Source organism: Nothobranchius furzeri, chromosome 5 (genome assembly GCF_043380555.1).
Source record: "Nothobranchius furzeri strain GRZ-AD chromosome 5, NfurGRZ-RIMD1, whole genome shotgun sequence".
Taxonomy (NCBI): Eukaryota; Metazoa; Chordata; class Actinopteri; order Cyprinodontiformes; family Nothobranchiidae; genus Nothobranchius; species Nothobranchius furzeri.
In genome coordinates this window covers 17,409,658-17,431,789 of record NC_091745.1, presented here as the reverse complement: position 1 = coordinate 17,431,789, position 22,132 = coordinate 17,409,658, and the positions used below count along the sequence as shown (strand labels likewise).

Sequence of the window (22,132 nt, the reverse complement as noted above, 5' to 3'; positions counted from 1 at the left end):
CGCTGTAAGTTGTCAAACTCGGCACAAAAGAAACTTCGTTCTCTTTGTGTCCAGCCCGTGGAGAAACACTCACGGAGAACGCCAAACAACGGAGAAAGCATCAAACCGACGGACGACGCCGAAAGCTGCGGAGAAACACGGAGAACCGTCAAATCAATAAGTGAGGGACGCTTCACTGTTCTGGTGATCAGAAACTCATCTCTTTCTCTCCTTCTTCTTCCGTTTCCTCTATAGTCCAGAATAAGCAATAAAACCGCGCTATTGCTTAAAAAGTAGCTTCGTGTTTTCCTCTTTCGTCCCAAACACGTCCGTCGGGTCATTTTGAAAGAATAAACTGCTTATTTATCATTGTTTGAATATCTTTAAATGTTTCCTACTATGGCCAAGTGGTGAAACTAAAAGATATTAACTTGTGATTAATCTTTTGTGTTGTTTCATGATCCTTTGAAATGTTTTGAGTGATTTAAGGTTAAGTTACTACTGATTCTAAGTGCCTTGGAAGTTAAAGTGCAAGTTGCCACCCACACTTTAGCCAGACAAAGGGGTCAGCCATCTTGTATACAGACTCCATTTTAGAAACACACACACACATACATACACACAAAACACCTTGAACATTATTTTGAATATACATCCTTTTATTATATCACATGGTTATTATTCATTTATGCCACTGTTTATTCATTTGACAAATTGTTAATTAAACGTTATAAAATTCAGATTTTCGTCTCCAGTAGCTTTGTTGTGTCGAAGAGAAGTCTCTGCTCCGAGGATTCTACGAACTTCAAGAAAGACTGATAAGAGTTTTGGATTCAATTTTTCCCCGGTTAAAGGGGAATGGTGCCCCGTATATCTAAGAATATCTTAATTAATTAATAAATCAGTAAATATTCCCATATTTACAGAATTTATTGAAGAATCCAAAAGTAAGTTAAAGCTTACGAATTGTTCGCTCCTAATAACCCCAACAGGGCACTCAAACTCCTCCACCACGATAAGGTGACGGTTCAAGGACGGTTCGGTTTTCTAAATTCTTTTTTATATTTTACATGTTTTGTTTTTGTGAAGCGCCCCGTGATTTTTATCTAGAGAGGTGCTATAGAAAAGATATTTTCTTCTCTCTCTCTCTCTTAATTCATGCACTTAAATATTAATGTTCTAATTTTATTGAAAAACTTGTTCTGTAATAGTTCCTTTACTATTGTGATCAAAAACATTTAATCTCAACTCTGAGGCTGCTCTGTAAATAGTTTTCAAATAAACAATACACACAGCAACTTCTGATCAGACTTAAAATAACGTATTGATGTAAACCACACCCACTTCCGGTTAAACTACACCCAATTTCGGGTTAGGCCACACCCACTCCGAGTACAGATACAGATGCAGATAATGGTGTACTCGCTCATCCCTAGTACTTACATACTTACTTTACTTACTACTTCCTTATTTACTTTACTCACTTACTTTACTTACTTATTTTCTTTACTTACTCACTGTACTTACATACTTACTTTACTTGTTACTTACTTCCTTATTTACTTTACTCACTTTCTTTACTTACTTTACTCACTTATTTACTTTACTTACTGTACTTACTTTACTCTCTTACTTACCAATACTTACTTACTGTACTTACATACTTACTTTACTTGTTACTTACTTCCTTATTTACTTTACTCACTTTCTTTACTTACTTTACTCACTTATTTACTTTACTTACTGTACTTACTTTACTCTCTTACTTACCAATACTTACTTACTGTACTTACTGTATTTACTTATTTACTTCCTTTACTTACTTACTTAGTTACTGACTGAGCAAATGTCTTGATAAACTGGTGATCATCAATCTGAGCTCCTTTTGCTCTCTGGAGCATACAAGTGTGTGTTAACATAATCCCAAAAAGGAAAGACATCAGGAATGATCTTTTTGCCCATCAGTCTGGTAAAAGTCAAAGGTAATTTAGTTTGGGGGACTGTAGCGATGGTGGCAAGGACGTTAAATGCCCATGGTGTAATCAGAGACCCTTCTTGCCTGCTGGTGGTGGCTGGAGGGACAGGTGGTGCCTGTGCTCGGCAGCCTCACCTCTGTCAGTGAGTGCCAGGGCAGCTGTGGCTACATCCCCACCAGCATATGAAGGTGTGAGTGAATGGACTAATGATTCTCAGTAGTGTAAATCCTCTGACTCAGAAAGGCAGGGGTCTCATTCATCAAACATTGTGTAGAATCCTTACTAAAACCGTACTTAAGCTCAGCAAAAAAAAAAAGTACTTACGCCAAGTAGGTTTGTGATCTGTCAAACATGGAGTACGCACAGCTGCACGCAATCTCCGTTTCATAAATCGGAGACTAACGAGAATGTTTCTCAGCTGCATTTTAGTGTATTTTAATTTGTGTTTTCATATCATGTCCTGATAAGTGTAAAGCACATTGAATTGCCTCTGTGGTTGAAATGTGCTCTAAAGCTGCCTTGCCTTAACAAGAACACATTATTTAGCTCAGTCTCGGCCACTACCACACCAACATTCAGTCCAGTATAACGTGATGCAAGTGGTTACTTTCAATGAATGATCAGTAAGATTCAAATTCAAATTCAAAAATACTTTATTAATTTCAGTGGGAAATTGATTGCTGTAGTAGCTCAGAATAATAAGCTACTATAGATGTGATATTCCATAGAAATATGAATCATCAATATTATTGATCTTTTAAAATTTGATTTAAGATGAAACTAAGTCTTTTAGTCAGTCCAGGGAAACAACAATTCGTAATAATTTGAAACAGAGGCAAAATATAGTTTATAAAAATCAATTTAATACTATATTTCTACTACTAACGATGATACATAACAAATGATAAATGATGGTTGAAACAAGATAACTGAGACAATGAATGAAATGATGAAATGTAAGCTTAGCAGTTATATTAACAAAACCTAATTAAGTGTCTTAGAAAATTGTGATATCTGGTTTGTAAAATAAGTCTGGCTGTATTGTGACGCTGTCACATTAGTGCCCCTTTAATAAAATGTATTTACAAACATCCCATAGTAATTTATCTGAGTATGTTGAGTTAAGGAAATTCTAAGAGGATGGTTTTGTATTTATTGTTTCTGCTGAATTAATGGGAATTAGGGGAAAGGCATGTCTGTGCCAGTGAGCCTTTATTAGAACAGGTGTGTGCCGTGCTGAAAAATAAAAAATAAAAAAAAAGGAAAAGAAGAGACAACGCCAGACATCCGAGCGAGAGGTCATCAGCATGGGCGCTGAAGAGGATCGATCCTGAGGATTGAAGCCAGGCAAACTGCCAGGTTTGACTGAGGTGCCAGTGAGGTGCGCAGAGGCCACAGCAGTGTCACCTGCCTGGTAAAGCCAGAGAGAGGAACGGATCACGCTGGAGAGCCGTGACGACTGGGCTCCCTCACTTGTCGGCTTGCTCACCTCCAGGACCCGGAAAGCTGCTGGACCCGACTCGGAGCGAGAAGCAGATGAGAGCGAGATAGGAACAAAGCTCGCATCCCACTGCTGCGGCCCCAAGTGGAGCCAGTGAGATCTGCATGTTTTGAGGGGGGTATTTATTACTGGGATACCACCCTTTTTCCCTTATTAGGAGCGATCGCCTTTTTTGTATATTTTTTGCGCAAGATAAGTAAATAATTTCAATTCAAAGATACTTTATTAATCCCAGGGGGAAATTAGAGTTTCAATACACATAATTCAGAGATCAGACATACATACAGGCATAGACACATGACAAGATTTGGTGACTGTGGTCATTCGCAACCTGAGTCGCGCTACTTTAATAGAGATCAGAGTGTTACATGAGGATTGGGTCAGGTGAAGGAAAAAAGGCACTTCAGAGTTACCCTCCAGAGGTAGGGCAGCTTTGCTATGCAAAAAACACCTCAGACAGAGATGCAACAGACTTCAGACATCACACAACATAAGTGTCCACTAGGTGGGGTGGTGGGGTTTTGGGACTATCCACACGTCAGTGCATGCAGCCGCGATAAGCGGTGCTCATCACCTCCGTTTGGACAGGGGTGGGAGGTCGTAGGATTTAGAGAGCACAGTGACTCCTGGAATGATTCAGCGGCCTTCTCCGGTCACAGTCCCGCCCAGGCTGGGATAGGGAGACAGAGTTGCCATGGCGATGGCAGCATTCCACATTTCTTCTGAGTGGGGAGTATTTGATTCAGCCTCACAGGCTCAAGGGCACCAGATTCAGATAAGAAATTGTTTTGGGGCCAGACAGATATAATTTCCTCTCCGTCTTAAAGTTCTGTTGGTCCTCAGCCCCTCTAAATCCAATAATGGCGTAATGAATCTATCCCAATCCATGCTGACCCGTCAACTTTCTCCTTGATGGCATCCACCTCCTGTGCCGAAGTCTGAATCTCAGCCAAAGTTCCAAGCTTACGACTCATCTCGACAATTAAATGAGTCTGTGCATTCACAGCGTGGTGTAATCCATCTCTGAGCTCCGGGAGCAAGCCAATATTCCTCGACAGCTCGTTAGTTTTCCGGTAAGTCAGGTAACCTCACAGGCCAAAAAGCAGGAAACCTGACACCAACACCACGAATATCCAGACGTCTTCAGAATCCTCTACAGATAGCTGAGAGAGGCAGATCAGGTTCCACTGTTTCCAGGAGTCCATGATATACCCAACTGGCTCTGTCCCAGAGGGGCACCGGGAGCCCCTTCTCCCGTTCTCATCGTTGAAAAAGTTTTGTCAATCGCATTGAGAGCCCAACTGACCAGGTCCATTTTTATAATTTCAATTTCCAGTTTTCCAGAAAAATGCAGAAGCGCCGTACACCCAGAGACAGACAAAGAGGCTTGGGATAAGATAGGGAGGAGAGGAGGAAAAAATGCGTCTGTACTCTCCAAGAGCCGGAAGAAGAAAAAAAATAAAATAAAAAATAAAAAAATTGGGGGGATTAAGGACAAATAATACTCGGCTTTTGCTCCTATTTAATTAAAATTTTTAGATGGACATTTAGGGGTTATTTTGATTGCAGTATTAACTCGATTATGTGACTGACCCCCCCCCCCCCCACACACACACACACAAAAATAAACAATCAATGATGAACAAGAGTCTGCTTCTAGACCTGCAGAAGAGGGACACACAACAGTACAACAGGAGCAAGCTATCACTGTGTCAACCTGATGAGGAAATATAAAATCAACATTGTTTTACTGAACAATCACACGATAATAAATCACAGTGCATTTAGTGCCAACCACAGCCTTAAGACGTGTGTTGAACGTGCCCAAGTCCATACTTTTGAGAGCACCATGTGAGCACCTGTGTGTGTACACGCGCTTGTTTATGTAAGGTTTCTCTATAGGAGCGTCCAATAGAGTGTGAGGGGCCATAGATCTGCCCCCCAAAGATGTGTAGGAGATAGCGGGAGCTCCAAGTCTCAGAGATCCGGGAGCTGCCCCAGAGCGCAGGGACCCCAGGGAGACTGCAACCAGAAAAGCCCCTGACCCCCTCAAGAGGCACAGAGGATTGCCCCGGGGGGCCACAACCAGCAGCCGGCAGAGTCCCAGGGGATATCAGCGGCAAGCCCACAGGCCCACCCGCAGCCTCCCACCCCCAAGCTGACCGAGCCCGGGAACCAGGGGTGACCAGCCCCGCTGGGGACCCAACAGAGCCCACGGACTCAGATCCCACCAGGCAGCCACCGGGATTAATCAGGCAGACGCCAAAAATCTTAACCCCCCTCATCCGGGAGCCGCGAACACTCAGACAGACCAAGGCACCACACTCCAGTCCTAAAGAAGTTTTTAATGATAAGCACGCGGGACATAACAATGGACAGATAAGGAACACAGAACTGGGAGGGTTTAAATACACAAGGAGCTGGCATCTAAAGTGATTGGGAGACGAGAGGCAGGTGGGAGCAATTAGGAGAGACACAGGACTGAACAGAATGGGGAGACAGGACAGGTTGTGACAAGGATCTGCCAAAGGAAGTGAAGGTCACAAGTGAGAGAACACACGCATAGGTCAGACCAGTAGGACGTCCGGTGTGTTGTCGTGAAAAGTGACAACCGGCAGCGCATGCAATTTGATGTATTAGTAATGGGTCCAGCAACACTGATGCACCAGTGCATGTATCTGGCTCATTAGAGCGACACCCTCGTCAGTGTGTGTATCGTTTAGGAAGTAGTCACATGACCGGTACAGGTTCTGTGTCACTCACCAGCAAAGCGTTGAACTGTGTTTAAATACAAGAGCTCTGTCAACGAGATGAGTTTCTGCCTACTTATGAAGCAAAATGATTCCAGTGTTACATCAAGGAGACAGAAAGAAAATGCAAGGTGGCCCATGAGGGATTATTTTGTTCTTATATCGACAAATAAGTTGTTTTATTTCCTTGTTTCATCTTGTTCCTCTCAGTTTCTGCTTGATCCATCAGAATGTCGTTTTTAAATTTTTGTTTTTTAAATTATTCATACTATTTTATGCAGGTTAAATGTTGCATTTGTTAAATTGAACTCACATACATTAATAAAAGAATTTAGTCAATTCCGAGACATTATAGAGAAACGCGTGGGAATTTGGCCGTCCGCCGGCCATCAGAATGGTGGGGTGGGGGTTGTGGACTGGACCAAATTGGATAAACAGCCCACCGGGACTTGATAAGTCTCTCTATTAGGTTTACTTGCAGTTATGTTTATAATCCAGCAGGTGTCAGTACACCAACACAGTGACACAGTGTTGACACGGTATCGATAGAGTATCAATAGAGTTTGGGCAATGTGCCAAAACACTGGTCACGAAGCCTCATCTACCCATCACTAGTGAGTCTCATCCACTCAACAGTGACCACATCCTTCAGTCGGTAGATATCCCCTGGGGACACAGCGGGTAGAATCGGGATCTACCCAAAGTGGAATTGCGCTGCCCAAAGGGTCGTCACATGTTCCCTCGTAGTTCTGCCAAGCACGTCTTGAACCATATAGCCAGAAAGACAAGATACGGAGGAATCATCCCCATGAGGAGGGTGTCTATAGAAGCACTAACGTCCCAACTATAGTTGGACAGGTACATGGTCAGCAGCTGAGTGTGGGTGTGAACAACTGAGACGAGTGAACGTAGTTCATTCACTGCAGCAGTGGCCTTAGGCAACACCTCACTGTGCTTGTTCAGGACCACCATCTTATGGCATTCAGAAGAGCCTAGCAGCCTCAACGCACGCTGTTGGCAAAGCACCAGCTTACGCAGAGAAGGGACATGCCATTTGACAGCGCCAATGTCGATGGCTGAGAACCTCAAGTTAAAGTTAGCACCAAATGCACCAGCAATGGAAAAGAACTCCGGGAGGAAACATTTCTCCCTACGTTTTGCACAAGAGAGCTCCGAATTGGGAACCGTGAATTTCTGTAGCTGCATACATGTGAGCGACGTCGGCTTCAGAGTGCCACATCATAGTGTGAGTCCAATTGGTACCTGTCTCAGAAAGCACACCAAAGGAACTTAGCAGTTACCGAGCACAGGCCATTCGCAGTCAAACTTGACAAACACCTTCTGGGTGAACAGACGGTAGTTAGTCATCAACAGTGTTTAGAGTTAGCATCCAAACATCCATCCATTTTCTATACCTGCTTATCCACACAGTGCTGCGGGTGGTTGGTGCCTGGCCTGGTGCCTATCTCCAGCAGCAGTCTTTAGGCAAACAGGCGAGGTACACAGGGCAACACAAAGACACAAAGGACAACCAACCATGCACGCACACCCCCCACAGCTAAGGACAATTTAGAGAGACCAACCAACCTGACAGTCATGTTATTGGACCGCTGGAGGAAGCCAGAGCACCTGGAGAGAACCCATGCATGCGCAGTGAGAACACACACTCCTTTCAGACAGACCCCAGGTTGGGATGTGAACCCAGAACATTTTTGCTGCAAGACAACAGCTCTAACCACTGCGCCACTGCACAGTCCCTAATGTTAGCAATGATGTTTTAGTCTTTTTTTTCTCTCTCCACTACAAAGAAGTTTTAAAGATTATCCTGGAAAAATACATGAAAGCTTTTGTTTCATGACTTTTTGTTTTGTGTTTTTATTTTTCAGAGTCAGCGTCTCAGCTCTCTGGTAAGAAATTCATGTCATGTTTAAAATTTTATATTATTTACATTTTCTGTGAAGTGATTTATAAGGTAAGCTGCTGTTACTGCATGTCTGGGTTTTTTAGTGTGTCCTGTGAGAGTTTTAATGTCCTCTCCTCAGTTTGTGGACAACCTCCACTCAACACTAAGATCGTTGGAGGACAGGTGGCCTCAGCAGGCAGCTGGCCCTGGCAGGTCAGTCTGCAGACCACGTATCACTTCTGTGGAGGATCGCTGATCAACAGTCAGTGGGTGCTGACTGCTGCCCACTGTCTTGCAAGGTGAGCATGAAGGGCAGACCAGATTAATCACACACAGAGTTTCATGGATAATCTATGCTAGTTGATCAGGTCTTGTGAGATGAACATCACACAGTCAACAGAGACTGATTTTGAAGATTGGCATCAGCTTGGTTAGAAACAATTCTCAATGTCCAGTCTGGTTAAAAAAAAGGGCTAAATCAGCAAGAACATAAAACATTAAAATCAATGGGACAACATAAAACAGTATATTTCAAAGTATGTAAGAATATAGTGAGAAGTTTACAATGACAAAATCCCAAAAGAGGCTAATGTTTTAATCATTTTGGATGGAAGGTTACATTGAAAGATATTTCTAATCCAGCTGGCTGCAAGGAATGTCAGATTTTCTCCTTTCAAAACAAAGGAATGAGGGACGTAACTACTGTTCACCATCAGTAAGTGTGTAAGTTGTGGGGTTGCCATGTCTCCTGCGAACTAACACTGTAGTGCCAAAAATTGTACTTTCACAACAGCCGAGAAAAAGCTCCAGAGTTGTTTAGAGTGGTTTCAGTAACCAAACGTCACCACAGGATGCTATTTTTACTTCATTTTTACATAATGCACCTTCTCAAATGTAAAAATACACAAATAAAATTAGAATAAAACAAAAGGGAAAAGTTAAAGACTGAGCAGTTACAATGCAGAAGGTGCAGCATAAGAGACAATCATTCAAAGGCTGATAAATACATGAAGGTTTTCAATTTTTATTTAAAAGTTAGAGTTAGGGCACATTTGAGGACATAAGGAAGCTGATTCTATCTGTGTGCAGCATAGTGGCTAAAAGCAGGTTTTACCAGCTGACTGTTTCCTGAGGATCTCAGAGCCCTGCTGGGTGTATATGCAGGAATGAGATCCAACATGTACTCTGGCCCCATCCCAGTGAGTAATTTATAAAGTAGTATAAGTACTTTGAAATAGATTCTGTAGTTTACTGGTTACCGGTGTAGATTTAACAACAGGAGTGATGCACTCGGTTCTCTTGGTTCTAGAATTCTTGCAGCAGCATTCTGAATAAGCTGCAGTTTCTTAAAAAAAAATTGGGGGAAGACCAGACAAAAGACCATTACAATAGTCCAACCTGCTGGAGATGAATGCATGAATACATTTCTCCAGAACTGGGCTGCACATGAAACCTCTAAGTCTTCCTATTTGATGAAGATGATAAATCCTGATCTTAATGTGACCAATGAATAAAAGGTTTAGGCTAAATGCTTTAGAAGAAGGAAGACCTCTGCGTGTCACCTACTGTCGTGTACACCAGTTTTAAATTCTCTTATGCGGTAGAGTTATAGCCAGGGCCGGCCCAAGCCTCTTTGGGGCCCTAAGCAGATTTTAATTTGGGGGCTCCTATAGTGCAGGTGCTCAATAATCAAATGATCATTCATAGGCCATATAATGTGTATGACATACTCACTATCATTAGCATAATTTGTAATTGGCTAATATCATTAAAGTGTTTTTATGACTATTTTAAAAGTAAACATGGAGCAATCAAACAAAACTATTCAATTTAGTTTGTGTTTTGAAACGCAGTGTTAAATATGCCATACTAACTTAAGTATTTGGAAGTAACATAAGCAGACAAACACGGACTTTACTGTAAAAAAAGGTTACTGTAGGTTTAATATCTTTAGTTATTTAACGTGTAAAATATGGGAAATGTGCAATCATTACAAAACCAAACCAAATGACATTCACATTATCTATAAACAAAAAATATTAAAATATTAACTAAACAAATATAGAAGACTTAAATAACTGCACAAAATTATACAGACATACACCTAAACAGCAGTTGAAGAGTGATGTTGTTTAAGCAGTGCACCTATGTTGACTCAGTCACGCGGCCCCTCTGTTGCTGGTTTTGCGGACTTTTAGGAGAACAGTTTACAACAGAAGCAGTAGACCGCATCCTTTCATTTTGAGTAGGTTATCCAACTTTGTTTCATTTTTCCCCATTAACCAACTGTCTATGTGTAGTGACAGTGAAAGGTTCAGCCATCAGGCTTCTTCGGGAATGTAACGTTTTCTCTTACAGAAAATGGTCCTCTGCTTACCAGATCAGTCCTTTCTGAGTCAGACAACATATGAGACCAGTCAGATGGGTGAACTGGAGATGCAAATCCATGTTGATGGCTGGAATTTGTGGACGGTGCAGCATCTATTCCTGAAGCAGACAAGCCTGAGTGAAAATTACAGTAAATATCACAATTGCAATTTAGCATTTATTGAAGTAATTTCAGAAAATACTGAAGAAGCCCTGTGAACTGACCTGGTGCAGCAGTTGATGTTGAAAAATCCACGAGGCTGAAGTTAGCTTCTGATTCGGGAAACGGCTAAAGGGCCAATACACCCAATTTTTCTCTACTCTGACCATCTTTAATCTGCTCTGGCTCAAAAACTACAACAGCCACAGTGTTCAGACCTGTTCTAGATTATTCTACAATAATAGCAGATGGCATACAACCTTGTTTGGGATTTGTGAAACCTTTCGCTGATTTGTGAAAAAATAAAAAGCTTTGATCCCTGCACTCTTTACCATCCAAAAACAATATTACAATATATTAAGTTGACATTGGTTGAGCTCTAGGACCAAGCGGAAAACAACCATTTGTGTTGAAGCCTGTAGAGCGTACTGTAAAGACCCCCCCCCCCCCCACACACACACACACACACACTTCTAAAGTGAAAATTACATCCATGGTTGACCTGAAGAGGCGGCTCTCCTGTGTTGTGTTATGTTATTGTGTAGTTGTTGTTTAGTTTCTCTAATGTAAACATCTGGACAGTCCTCACTACACTGGACTGCATAAACGACCCCACTGAGCTTCTGTTTGGGCGTTTTGTCTTCTGGATGGACCAGGTTCTGTCTGAGGGTGCTGTTGGGTTTAAAGTTTACCGGGATGTTGTGTTTGGAGAAGATTCTTCTAAGTTTCTCTGAGACTCCTGCCATGTATGTGATGATGGTGCCTTTGTGTAAAGGGTGTTGTTGTTAGGTTGGTAGCAGAGCTCTCATGTTTAGTGTTGAGTTCAGTGAGATCATGGAATGGGATCAAGAATTTTCTACTGACAGGGGAAAGATCTCAGCTAACATAGCCGTAGATCACACTGGATAAGTCTCTGTGGTTGCATTTATTTTACTACCTCTTACTAGAGCTGTCTTTAGTAGGTGCAAAATATCTTTGGTTGTACACCTGTGCAATAGCAATAAAGTATCTTGAATTTGAAATTATCTTCCTGTTAAATGTATTTCCTGAATGAGTGACCTTTTCAGGCTAAAATAACAAAATGACAAATACAGACAGAAGGACGACTTATTTCTTCTTTTATAATGCGTTGCATCACCACCTGGTATAAGAACAGGACTCAGTATTGGAAGATGATCAAAAATCAAACAACTTGGATTCGGATCAGGGGCAGAAATGTGGTTGTAACACCTCTAGGTATAAGTCAGCTTTATAAACTAAAACTATTATTTATGAACTACATTAACACTAATGACACTGATTGATATATTTTTATTATGTTGTTTGAACCCAAGGGTCTCATTCTCTGAACTTTCTAACTTGTTGCATTGCTCCATAAGTGCCCCTTTTTTTTTAACTTTGAGTCCCCGTCCCGTCAGAGGTCTCTGCATGGCCCTGGTAACGATTCTCAGTTCAATAACACATAATTTCCTCTAATCATTGAAACCGTCTCTCTGTGAGTGAGTTAAGCCTGACTACAATAGTTTGTCAGATGTATTTGGGCATCCTATATTTATATCTGAATATTCACTGAAAGGTTAAGGAGACACATTGTAGAAAACCATATGAGCACGTGTGCACAGCAGAAAATATGTTATTGTTTACATGTTGTCCTTCAGCAGCTGACAACTGGAAATTTTTTTTACAAGGTTGAGTAAAAAGTCTGAATCAGACAAGTTTTTAAAATGTTGTTTTCTCTCCCTGCAACAGTTTCAATGGCAACCCATCCAGACTGACCGTGTATCTGGGTCTTCAGACTATTCAGGGGTCCAACCCAAATTCTGTGTCTCGAACAGTAGCACGGATTATTGTTCATGCAAGCTACAACTCTGAGACGAGCGACAACGACATCGCCCTCCTGCAGCTCTCCTCAGCTGTGACTTTCACCTCCTACATTAAACCAGTCTGCCTGGCTGCAGCAGGCAGCACCTTCTACAGCAACGTCAGCTCCTGGGTCACCGGCTGGGGCAACACCGCAAGTGGAGGTGGGATATGAAGTTACTCAGACTTCAGTAACTGAAATAAACATTTCTTGATAATTACAGAGAAAACAACATATTCTGAAAATCGTTTAGTACAGATAAAAATATGATTTAGGACTTAACATTACCTTTTTATTGCAGTTTAAAGGTGTGGAACACTGAAAACCAAATTTTAATGATTATAATCAGTCACCGAGTTTTTCATGCAGGCTGAAAATAGTCTCCTACACCGATCTCCTGCATTAGCTTCTGTTAGAAAATAAGCATTGAAACTCTAGGATTTGAAAATCCTGACAGATCTACATCACACTGTCACTAAATATTCATGGTCTCAGTTCAATTCAATTCAAAAATACTTTATTAATCCCAGAGGGAAATTGATTGCTGTAGTAGCTCAGAATAATAATAATAATCAAGTCATCAAAGAGTTATTGTATATTACAATGGCTGTTGGCAGGAAGGATCTCCAGTAGCGGTCAGTGTTGCAGCCAAACTGAAGAAGCCTCTGACTGAAGACACTCTTCCGTTGTTGGGACAGTCTTGTGAAGAGAATGCTCAGTGTTGTCCATCATTTTCTTGATTCTCTGGAGAATCCTTCTTTGCATTTATCTCCTCCAGTGGTTCCACAGTTGTCCCCAGAACAGAACCAGCCTTTTTTATTAGGCTGTTGAGCCTTTTCAGGTCCCTGCTTCTGATGCTGCTACCCCAACAGACAATGGCTGAAGAGATTACACTCTCAACCAGGCGCGCAGATAGGGTGGGGGATGGGGGGCATCTGTCCCACCCAGATTCAGATCGACCCCGATTCGCCGCCCCCCCCCCCCCCCCCCCAACTAAGGCCAGAAAGAAAACAAAATCAGAGGTTTAGCGCTTGATACTCCTTTTTCCAATTACATTGAATGCAGCATGACGTAAACAAACACGACCCCAGAGGCGCCAAAGTGGTTGCTGCTAGGATGCAGGATGAAGTGAAAAAGACAAGCAACGATTACTGCGTATTTAAAAAAAGACCAACAGTGTAAGTAGGCGGGACCGATCTGTCTGTTTATGCATGTTGGTTCTAGTTTCAGTACATTGTTGTCAGTGTTGGGACTTACTCGTTAAAAGCGTCAAAGCCTCATTGCTGACTTCAGCAAGTCTCATCTACAAACATGATCCCTCATGTAGTTACTACTTTATACCAGAAGATAGTGGAGATGTGGAACCTTCAGGCTGAGCAAAATTTGGGAGTCTTTAGAGTGTGAAAATCGCCTCCCGCCGACAGGCTCCCAGTCGGGGAGAGGAGGAGATGTGTGCAGCATGAAGAGCGTAAATATTAGATAAAACGTATAATTGCCGGCAGGTCTGATATTTGTTGACTGATCACTTTGTCTGGTCTTGACTGACTCTGATTATGAAGCAGATTATTGACTCTGATGAAGAAATTCACTCATCCAGCCGGGACGATTGACGCTGCTGCAGCTTCAGACAGCTGGTGCTGCACGAGAGGTGTGTGGAGTTTATGAGCTCCAAACGTTGGGTTTGATGTTGTTTAACCTTCTCTGGGACGTGATGGATGTAGAAACGATGGAAAAACACCGCTAACGTGACAGACGTAGCGACAATGTAAAAAAAGCCGTAAAAAAGAGGCAGATGCCGATGCATTAAGTATGGAAGTCAAGTGTGCCACATAATCATAAAAAAAGTCAAATATAACATTTAAAAAGAGATTTATATATTTATATATAAATTAAAACTTTCAAAATATGATGAAAATGTATAAATAACGTAAAAATACGAAGGAACATCTGTTGGTCAGGCTGAAATGTTTGGGAACTACTGCTCTAAGTGATAAGTGAATATTGTTTCTTATATTTTATGTGCAGTTTTTTAGGGTTTTTATGTTTTCTGTAAAGATCGGTATGCTGAAAATCATTTAATGTTTTGCATAAAGCATGAGGTTTTGGTTAGTGCTTGAATGGAAGAATAACAAATGACTGAATTAAATAGTGGGGCCCCTCTGTCAGTACGCCCCAGGGCAGCTGTGGCTACATCGTAGCTCATCACCATCAGTGTGTGAATGTGTGTGTGAATGGATGAATGATGCACTGTAGTGTAAAGCGCTTTGGAGTCCTTACTCTGAGAGGTGCTATACAAGAGTGGATTATTCATTTATAGTGCTGATCAGGCAGAGCTTTGTTGCATAATGGCTTCAAACACGTATATAATGGTTAGGTTTTATATAAACCGTTGGATGAAATTACACAAACTGACTGAGCTCCAGTTAAGGTGCTTGCAATAGTGTGTGTGTGTGTGTGTGTGTGTGTGTGTGTGTGGTACATTGGAACTTTGTCCCCCCCAGTTTGAAAATCCTATCTGCGCCCCTGCTCTCAACAACAGACTTGTAATCTCTTCAGCCATCGTCTCACCCATCTTGACTCAGGACGGGGAAGTCTGTTGTTGGTTTAACGTCTCAATTAGTAGAAGATAACTGTTAGCATTAGCAACTCCACAACAAGGCAGAACTTCAATTCAGAATAAATTTCAAAGTATTTCTAATATAAATGACTGACTGGTATGGGGCCAGAGTACATGTTGGATCTCATTCCTGTATGTACACCCAGCAGGGCTCTGAGATCCTCAGGAAACAGTCACCTGGTAGAACCCCAGGCTGGTAGAACCCTGCTTTTAGCCACTATATGCTGTACACACATGGAATCAGCGTCCTTATGTCCTCAAACGTGCCCTAAATCTAGTAACTTTTAAATAAAAATTGAAAACCTTCATGTATTCAGTTTACAAGTCAGTGGTAGTCGTGTTACGGTTATCCAATCTGAGGCAAGATGTCCGAATATCAGGGAATTAGACTGCAAACATGCCGCTTTAAGCTCAGCTGTTCTTTTCTGCCAGAGACCACTGCAAATGTATTGATTAAACGAGTGATCAACACCTTTAAATGTAATAATTTAATTATTTATCAGAGGATTACATTTTAGATGAGTGATGATATCAGACTACACTGGTTCTGTCTCTCTAAAAATGAAAGTCAAGGATGTTTTCTAGTTGCCATCTCTCTTTCACAAAACACTTGTAACTCACAATAATGAACAGGTGTGGTTCTGGATTTACTTGACTAAATCTTATCATTTATGAATGGCAAAGGTTTAGCTGAGGGTTAATCTGCTGTCTGCTTGTCTCATGAAGAGATGTGGACTGAGAGACGCGGGTGTTTAGTAATCATGGTGGATGTACAAGCTGCTGGTGGATCCCACGTAAACTAATGAACCAATGACAGCAACTTTAACATTTTCAATGATGTTGGTTTTTGCCACCTCGGCAGCTCCATTGGAAGCCTCTGGTCACAAATTTTATAAGATGTTATCTCTTTGTCTCTTTAGTGTCTCTTCCCTCTCCTGGAAACCTGATGGAGGTGCAGATCCCAGTTGTAGGAAACCGCCAGTGTAATTGTAATTATGGAGTGGGCAGCATCACCGATAACATGATGTGTGCTGGTTTAGCTGCAGGAGGGAAGGACTCCTGTCAGGTGATCATCTTAATCTGTCTTCATCAGAGCTGAGGTCCCTGTAACGATTTCTACTCTGAGCAAAATATCTCTGGTCTTAAAGGGAGATTCAGGAGGTCCGATGGTGAGCAAGCAGGGAGGCGTCTGGGTTCAGGAGGGAATTGTGAGTTATGGGTTCGGTTGTGCCCAGCCAAATTACCCAGGAGTCTACACCAGAGTGTCCCAGTACCAGACCTGGATCAACAGCCAGATCACCAGCAACCAGCCGGGCTTCGTCACCTACACGTCCACCGGGACCGACGGTGACCTCAGTGTCTCCTGCACAGGCCTGCCACCGATTACCACCACGGCACCACGTAATTCTACCACCACCCCTTCAATGCTGTCCATACCCCAAACCTCCTCATGCTAACAATACAACCTGGATTAGAATACAGAATGTCTTTGAACAGATGTTGGAAATGGTTTATGGTCCTTTTGTTAATTTTGCAGCCGTGTTCTGTGGACAAGCCCCGCTAAACTCTGGTAGTTTGGGTGGAAGTTCTGTGACGACAGATGGTTTGTGGCCCTGGATGGCGAGTCTGCAGAAGAATGGACAGCATGTGTGTGGCGGGACACTGGTGTCCTTGGACTTTGTCCTCAGCGACGCTGACTGTTTCTCAAAGTGAGTTTTAGTGGAGGCAATTCAATTTAACTATATTTATATAGCGCCAAATCACGACAAGAGTCGTCTCAAGGCACTTCACATAATAAACATTCCAATCCAGGTCAGTTCATTAAGCCAATCAGAAATAATGTTTCCTATATAAGGAACCCAGCAGGTTGCATCGAGTCCCTGACTAGTGTCAGTGACTATACAGCAATCCTCATACTAAGCAAGCATTTAGTGACAGTGGAGAGGAAAACTCCCTTTTAACAGGAAGAAACCTCCAGAGAATCCTGGCTCAGTATAAGCAGCCATCCTCCACGACTCACTGGGGATCGAGAATACAGCAGACACACACACACACACGCACACACACGCACACGCACACACAAAGACAAGTAATGTGTCTATAGTTATATTGTGATGTCTTAGAAAATATTCTATTTGGTGAGAGATAAATTTTATTGTATTTATCCTAGTGGATCTATAATTAAACGGATAAACTAGTAGTAGCACATCCAACGTCAAGGAAAGCAAAAAGTTATTATCAGGAGAGGGAGAATGTTTTAGTGGTTAGCAGCAGTGTGCTAGACGATGGCCCCCTCCATGAGGCCACCACAGCTCAGCTGAACATCGTTGTAGCTTCTTCTGGGGAGAAAAACACTTAGAGAGAAAATAAAGTTAACAGCTTAAATAGCTGATGAGTGTTTGGTCAGTTTGATCTGAGGAGAGGAAAATGTAAGACGAAGTACTTACAGGTGCTAGGTGGGTGTCTTAGCCCTGCTTGACCCCCTGAAGATATGAGAGTTGGAATTATATTGATCAGTGTTAAACTGTGAAAACCTAACCACAAAAATCTAAACAGTTCTAATTCTGCTAATCCCCCCCCCCCCCCCCCACTAGATCTATTCTTCGTTTGAATTAACATTCTCACACCTAAAGCTGTGAAAACTGGCGAAGTGTGACCCATCGTCAGCTTTCGACGCTTCGGGTGTGAGAATGTTTTGGAATTAAATACGATATCGAAAGATCTTTTGAGCCCTAATTGAGCTGCCATTTCTTCCTCAGGCCCCCTAATGCATCTCAGTGGACGGTTGTGTTGGGTCGTCGGAAGCAGAATGGATCAAACGCCAATGAAGCATCTTTTAAAGTGTCGAATATAAGTCTGAGCAACATTGCAGGGTCTAACATCGCTTTGCTGAAGCTGTCGACCCGACCCACCCTAAGTAACTACATCCAGCCCATCTGTGTCGTGACGCCAGGACAGACCTTCTCAGAGGGAACAACATGCTGGGCAGCTGGCTGGAGCTCTGGACAAGGAGGAGGTCCTAAACAATGACTTACTAAACATAAAGAACAATGCAATAACTTCAGTTATAAACAATATAATTATTTCTAACTGTAGCTGAAGAGGTTCTCCAGCAATTGCAGACATCTGTGGTAAATTGTGGGAATGCATCTACGAGCTACAGCATTTGCACAGGACCGTTTACAATATACCAGGTATGTGATAAGACTATTATCCAAATGCTCTAAAGATTTGCACAAGAACTGTAACCAATCATAGAAGGAAATGTAAATAGTCCCATGGAAGTTGGGTAGAGGAGCTACGAAAGCAGAATTAATCCAAGGAAGGTGGAGACTAGCCTGGCCGGTCAGGCTCGTCCTGCTTAACTCTACACAGAGAACTAAGGAAGCATGGGGCTAGCTGGTCAGGCTAGGTGGAGACATGCATGGTTTCGGAACAAGAGAATGCAACGCTGGAAAGCTGGTCAGAAACAGACAATATGGCACTTGAGCTGAGTGGAGCCTCATGTGTGGCTGATGCGGGTTTGCCCCTTGGCACTAGAGGCCTTTGCTGCTCGTCTTTGAAACAGTGATGTTTCAGTCATTCCTAAATATTGCAGCTCTTTATAAATCTTTACAGAAATCTTCAAGAGTTCTGTACTTTATTGGACTGGTTTGAAGGTTTGCCTGAAACAAGATATGATGAAACATTGTCAGTGCAGTCCTACTTTTCTCCTGATTATTATAATTGATGGAGTATTTCTGTCTGTTTTTAGGGGTATTCAGGCGGTCCGCTCATGTGTCAGCAGGGCGGCTCCTGGTACCAGGCTGCTGTGTTAACAAACAGCACCAACTCCACCAATACAAAAGCAACTAGCACTCCCATGGTCTTTCAGCAATTGACTGCCTTTGACTCATTTCTGAGGAGCACCTTGGGGACATTCTTGTCTCCAGCAACCACCACCGCCACCCCTGCCGCCTCCACCGCTTACACTCACTGCCCCTTCTTCGTTGGACTTCATCTCCTTATTCTCGCCTTGTCTGTCCAAATCTTCTCATAAACATCTTTAAAGATCTGATTGCTGATTATATATTGTGGAAAACTTTTAGTTAATTTCTTTCCCTTGTCTTTCCAACAAGCCTTATCCTTTTCGGTAATGTTGATCAGAGGTTCTTCAGGCTTTCTGAAAGTCCCTTTAAAGTTATTCTTTAGCATCTGGGTGCCTTATGAGTAATCAATGGCATTAACATTATGAATCGATTCTATTACAATATTATGTTATCAGTTGGGTTTAAATAAATATACTTTTATATAAATAGACTTCTCAGAGATGATTCTGATAAATCAGGCCTCAGCTTTCTCTGCTACCTGAAACCAGATGTTGCAATCAAAAGCTGTACTGTAATTATTTTGTGTCTTTGTGAGTCTATGGGTGAATCACTGAATTATTTAACGACTTCTTCTGTTGCACTTTAATGCCACAAAAAGCTTGACGTATGTTCGTGTTTACGTTAACCCCAGGAAAATGTAGGAATGCAAACATGTTTTAATATCTGTGTGTAAATGTTCTCTAATAAATGAAACATGTTTGCTGAAACATAGAAACAGAGTTGTGTATTTAAAGTGGAGCCCAGGATCATCCATCTACCTTGTTTACAGCCTCAAGCTCTCCCCTAAGGTTTAATGCGTGAACTTTGACCCTTAGTCACCATACGATAAAGAAAACCTTACCAAGTCAAGTGGCTGACATCCCAACCCTACTTCTATTCGAGTCAGTATTCAAGGACTCTGATTTTATGGGTTTTTGTCCCTCTCCTGACCTCTGACCTTTCTCTGCCTGTTGGATATTTGAACCCAAAAACCCTGGATTCTCGATCATACTTGCCCTGCTTTTGTACAGTGTAAGAGATCTAAACAACTGTTTCTATTTCATCGTTGCTGCCCATCTGAGTCTCATGGTTTCTGAATCTGGAGCTGCCATGTTCCTCTTAAAAAACTGTTAAATGCTTCATTCCATGTGTTGCCAGCGTTCTTGGGTCCAAAGTCTCTCACCCGTTCCAGCCGTGGTTCTAAACCAGTAAAAGATGTAGTGAGCAAGTCTTTGCATCAAGAGCACTTCAAGTAACTTGGTGTCTTGTTGACTTACGGAGAGGAAGATGAGTAAGCAGACTATTGAGACATCTTAAATTAGACTGCTGACCTGATCTGTGGTGCATGAAGAAGCTTTGTCCATGTTCAGTGATCAGATCTGAATCCTGACTGAAAGGATGAATCTTATTGGAGGCTGAGATGATCTTCCTCCAGGTGGCTGGGAGAAGTTCCCCTATCCAGGGGGAGCTCAGCCCCATCAAAAGGAGTCGGGGCTCTGACATGACCCAGTGGGTGGCGCATCCTCCCCCCCCCAAAAAAAAACTATGTCCATGATACAAATACAGGCCATTTACCATTTAATACAACATTCTGACTTCAGCATTACTTTTTGTTGCTCAGTAACCCCACAAAAATCCATTTTAATGTACTCTTTAAATATGCACACGCGTCACAGAGTCAGAGATGTGATGTTCTTCAGCTAGCAGACTTTCCTGTTTGACTCTTCAGAGATTAAAATAGAACATTTCCAGAACAAAAAGAAGATTACAGATGAAAGAGGGAAACTGTCCTGTTGTGAAATACTACATATCTGATGTTAGAGCTGGAGCATGTGTGTAGCCTGACGAGTTTTGGTCTCGTCAGCGATCTAGAAATGACTGACAGCTGGTCCTAATGAGAACTGTTGGGTTTTCCCTTGGAGGAATGGTAACATGAACAAATAGTTGTAAAATATGTTTGCTTGTTAAAAATTTTGTGTGAAAGCTCAAAAAAAATATTTCTTACTGAGTAAATCTGTAATAAATATCCTTCATGTAGATCTGAGCCGCTTATTCATCAGAAATGTTTGACAATGTTTCATATTCCTCATTGTGTGGTTTCATTGGTGAGTTAGTTTGTCACTGACACATCACTTCAGTACAAAGCACAATCAGCAGTTTCGACTGAAAAAGTTAAATGCACCTCAGATGAGAAGCCAAACATCATCAAGAAACCACAGAAGTCCACTTGCCTTCATCTGTGCCTGAGGTCGTCCATTTCCTCTGTAGGTTCCTAACTGTGGAAACAGACAGCTTTCTGTATCCTTCCTCTGAACCATGATTGTGAACAATCTATGTTTTCATGTCATTTGAAAGTTGAGACCCCATGTTGGTACTCTTCAGAAAATAATCAAAGAGGAGGGACACTTGCAATTGGCCCTCTTAAATACTGTTTCTCTTAACTAGATTCACCTGTGGTTGGAGGTCAAGGGTCACTGAGAATACCAAACCAATTTGAGTTCCAAAATTTTGTTCTAAAGGTTTTGGAATCAATAAAATGACAAAATTACCTACCGTAATTTAGTTGAAACAATTATTGCACACTTTCTGAATAAACTTTATTTCACTTCACAAATATCACTGTGTGTGTTTCCTTAATGATTTATTTAACCAAAAATTATTAGCGTAACAACTGATTTATACAGGAAAATCATGAAGAATGACAATGCTGCCCAAACTTTTGCATCCCACTGTTTTTCACTTTATAAAAGAGAAAAAACAATCCATAACTGCAAACTTGAACAAAATGACAGATAGTTTAAGATTAAGATGAAACCAGACTTTTGTTAACTCTGATCCTTAATGAACTTTTTCTTAAATGGAAATGAATTTTTGTTGGTTGGTTTAGTTAATTAAATTGACAGTAATGTGATCAAGTACCAAAAAAATTCAACAAACACATTATTCTTATATAGCATTTTAATCAGTTGTATGACGCCCCCTGCTGGTGTTCTATCAGAACATTTAGTCAGTTTCTCCGCCCACAACCATCCAGTTTCCCAACAATGAATGCATTGTGTTAATTTTAGGACAGTTTTGATGTTGCTGGAAGAAAACTAACTTCCATAGCTTTCTACAGCTTCTCATGAGAGGGAATTTCAATCATCCACACAGGAACAATCTGTCTAAAA

At 41.7% G+C, this 22,132-nt stretch overlaps 1 protein-coding gene across 1 annotated transcript in view; it reads left to right on the top strand.

The window, feature by feature from the left end:
- Positions 1-22,132, top strand: part of LOC107396497 (uncharacterized) — a 58,828-nt gene that overhangs the window by 10,796 nt on the left and 25,900 nt on the right. The window contains exons 2-15 of the mRNA XM_070551900.1: positions 8,093-8,113; positions 8,249-8,408; positions 12,386-12,660; positions 16,035-16,180; positions 16,263-16,515; positions 16,652-16,823; positions 17,874-18,130; positions 18,211-18,308; positions 18,869-19,150; positions 19,233-19,246; positions 19,799-19,893; positions 20,121-20,214; positions 20,398-20,449; positions 21,077-21,226. Coding sequence (XP_070408001.1) covers positions 8,093-8,113; positions 8,249-8,408; positions 12,386-12,660; positions 16,035-16,180; positions 16,263-16,515; positions 16,652-16,823; positions 17,874-18,130; positions 18,211-18,308; positions 18,869-19,150; positions 19,233-19,246; positions 19,799-19,893; positions 20,121-20,214; positions 20,398-20,449; positions 21,077-21,226 — 2,069 coding nt within the window. The remainder of the gene's footprint in view (positions 1-8,092; positions 8,114-8,248; positions 8,409-12,385; positions 12,661-16,034; positions 16,181-16,262; positions 16,516-16,651; positions 16,824-17,873; positions 18,131-18,210; positions 18,309-18,868; positions 19,151-19,232; positions 19,247-19,798; positions 19,894-20,120; positions 20,215-20,397; positions 20,450-21,076; positions 21,227-22,132) is intronic.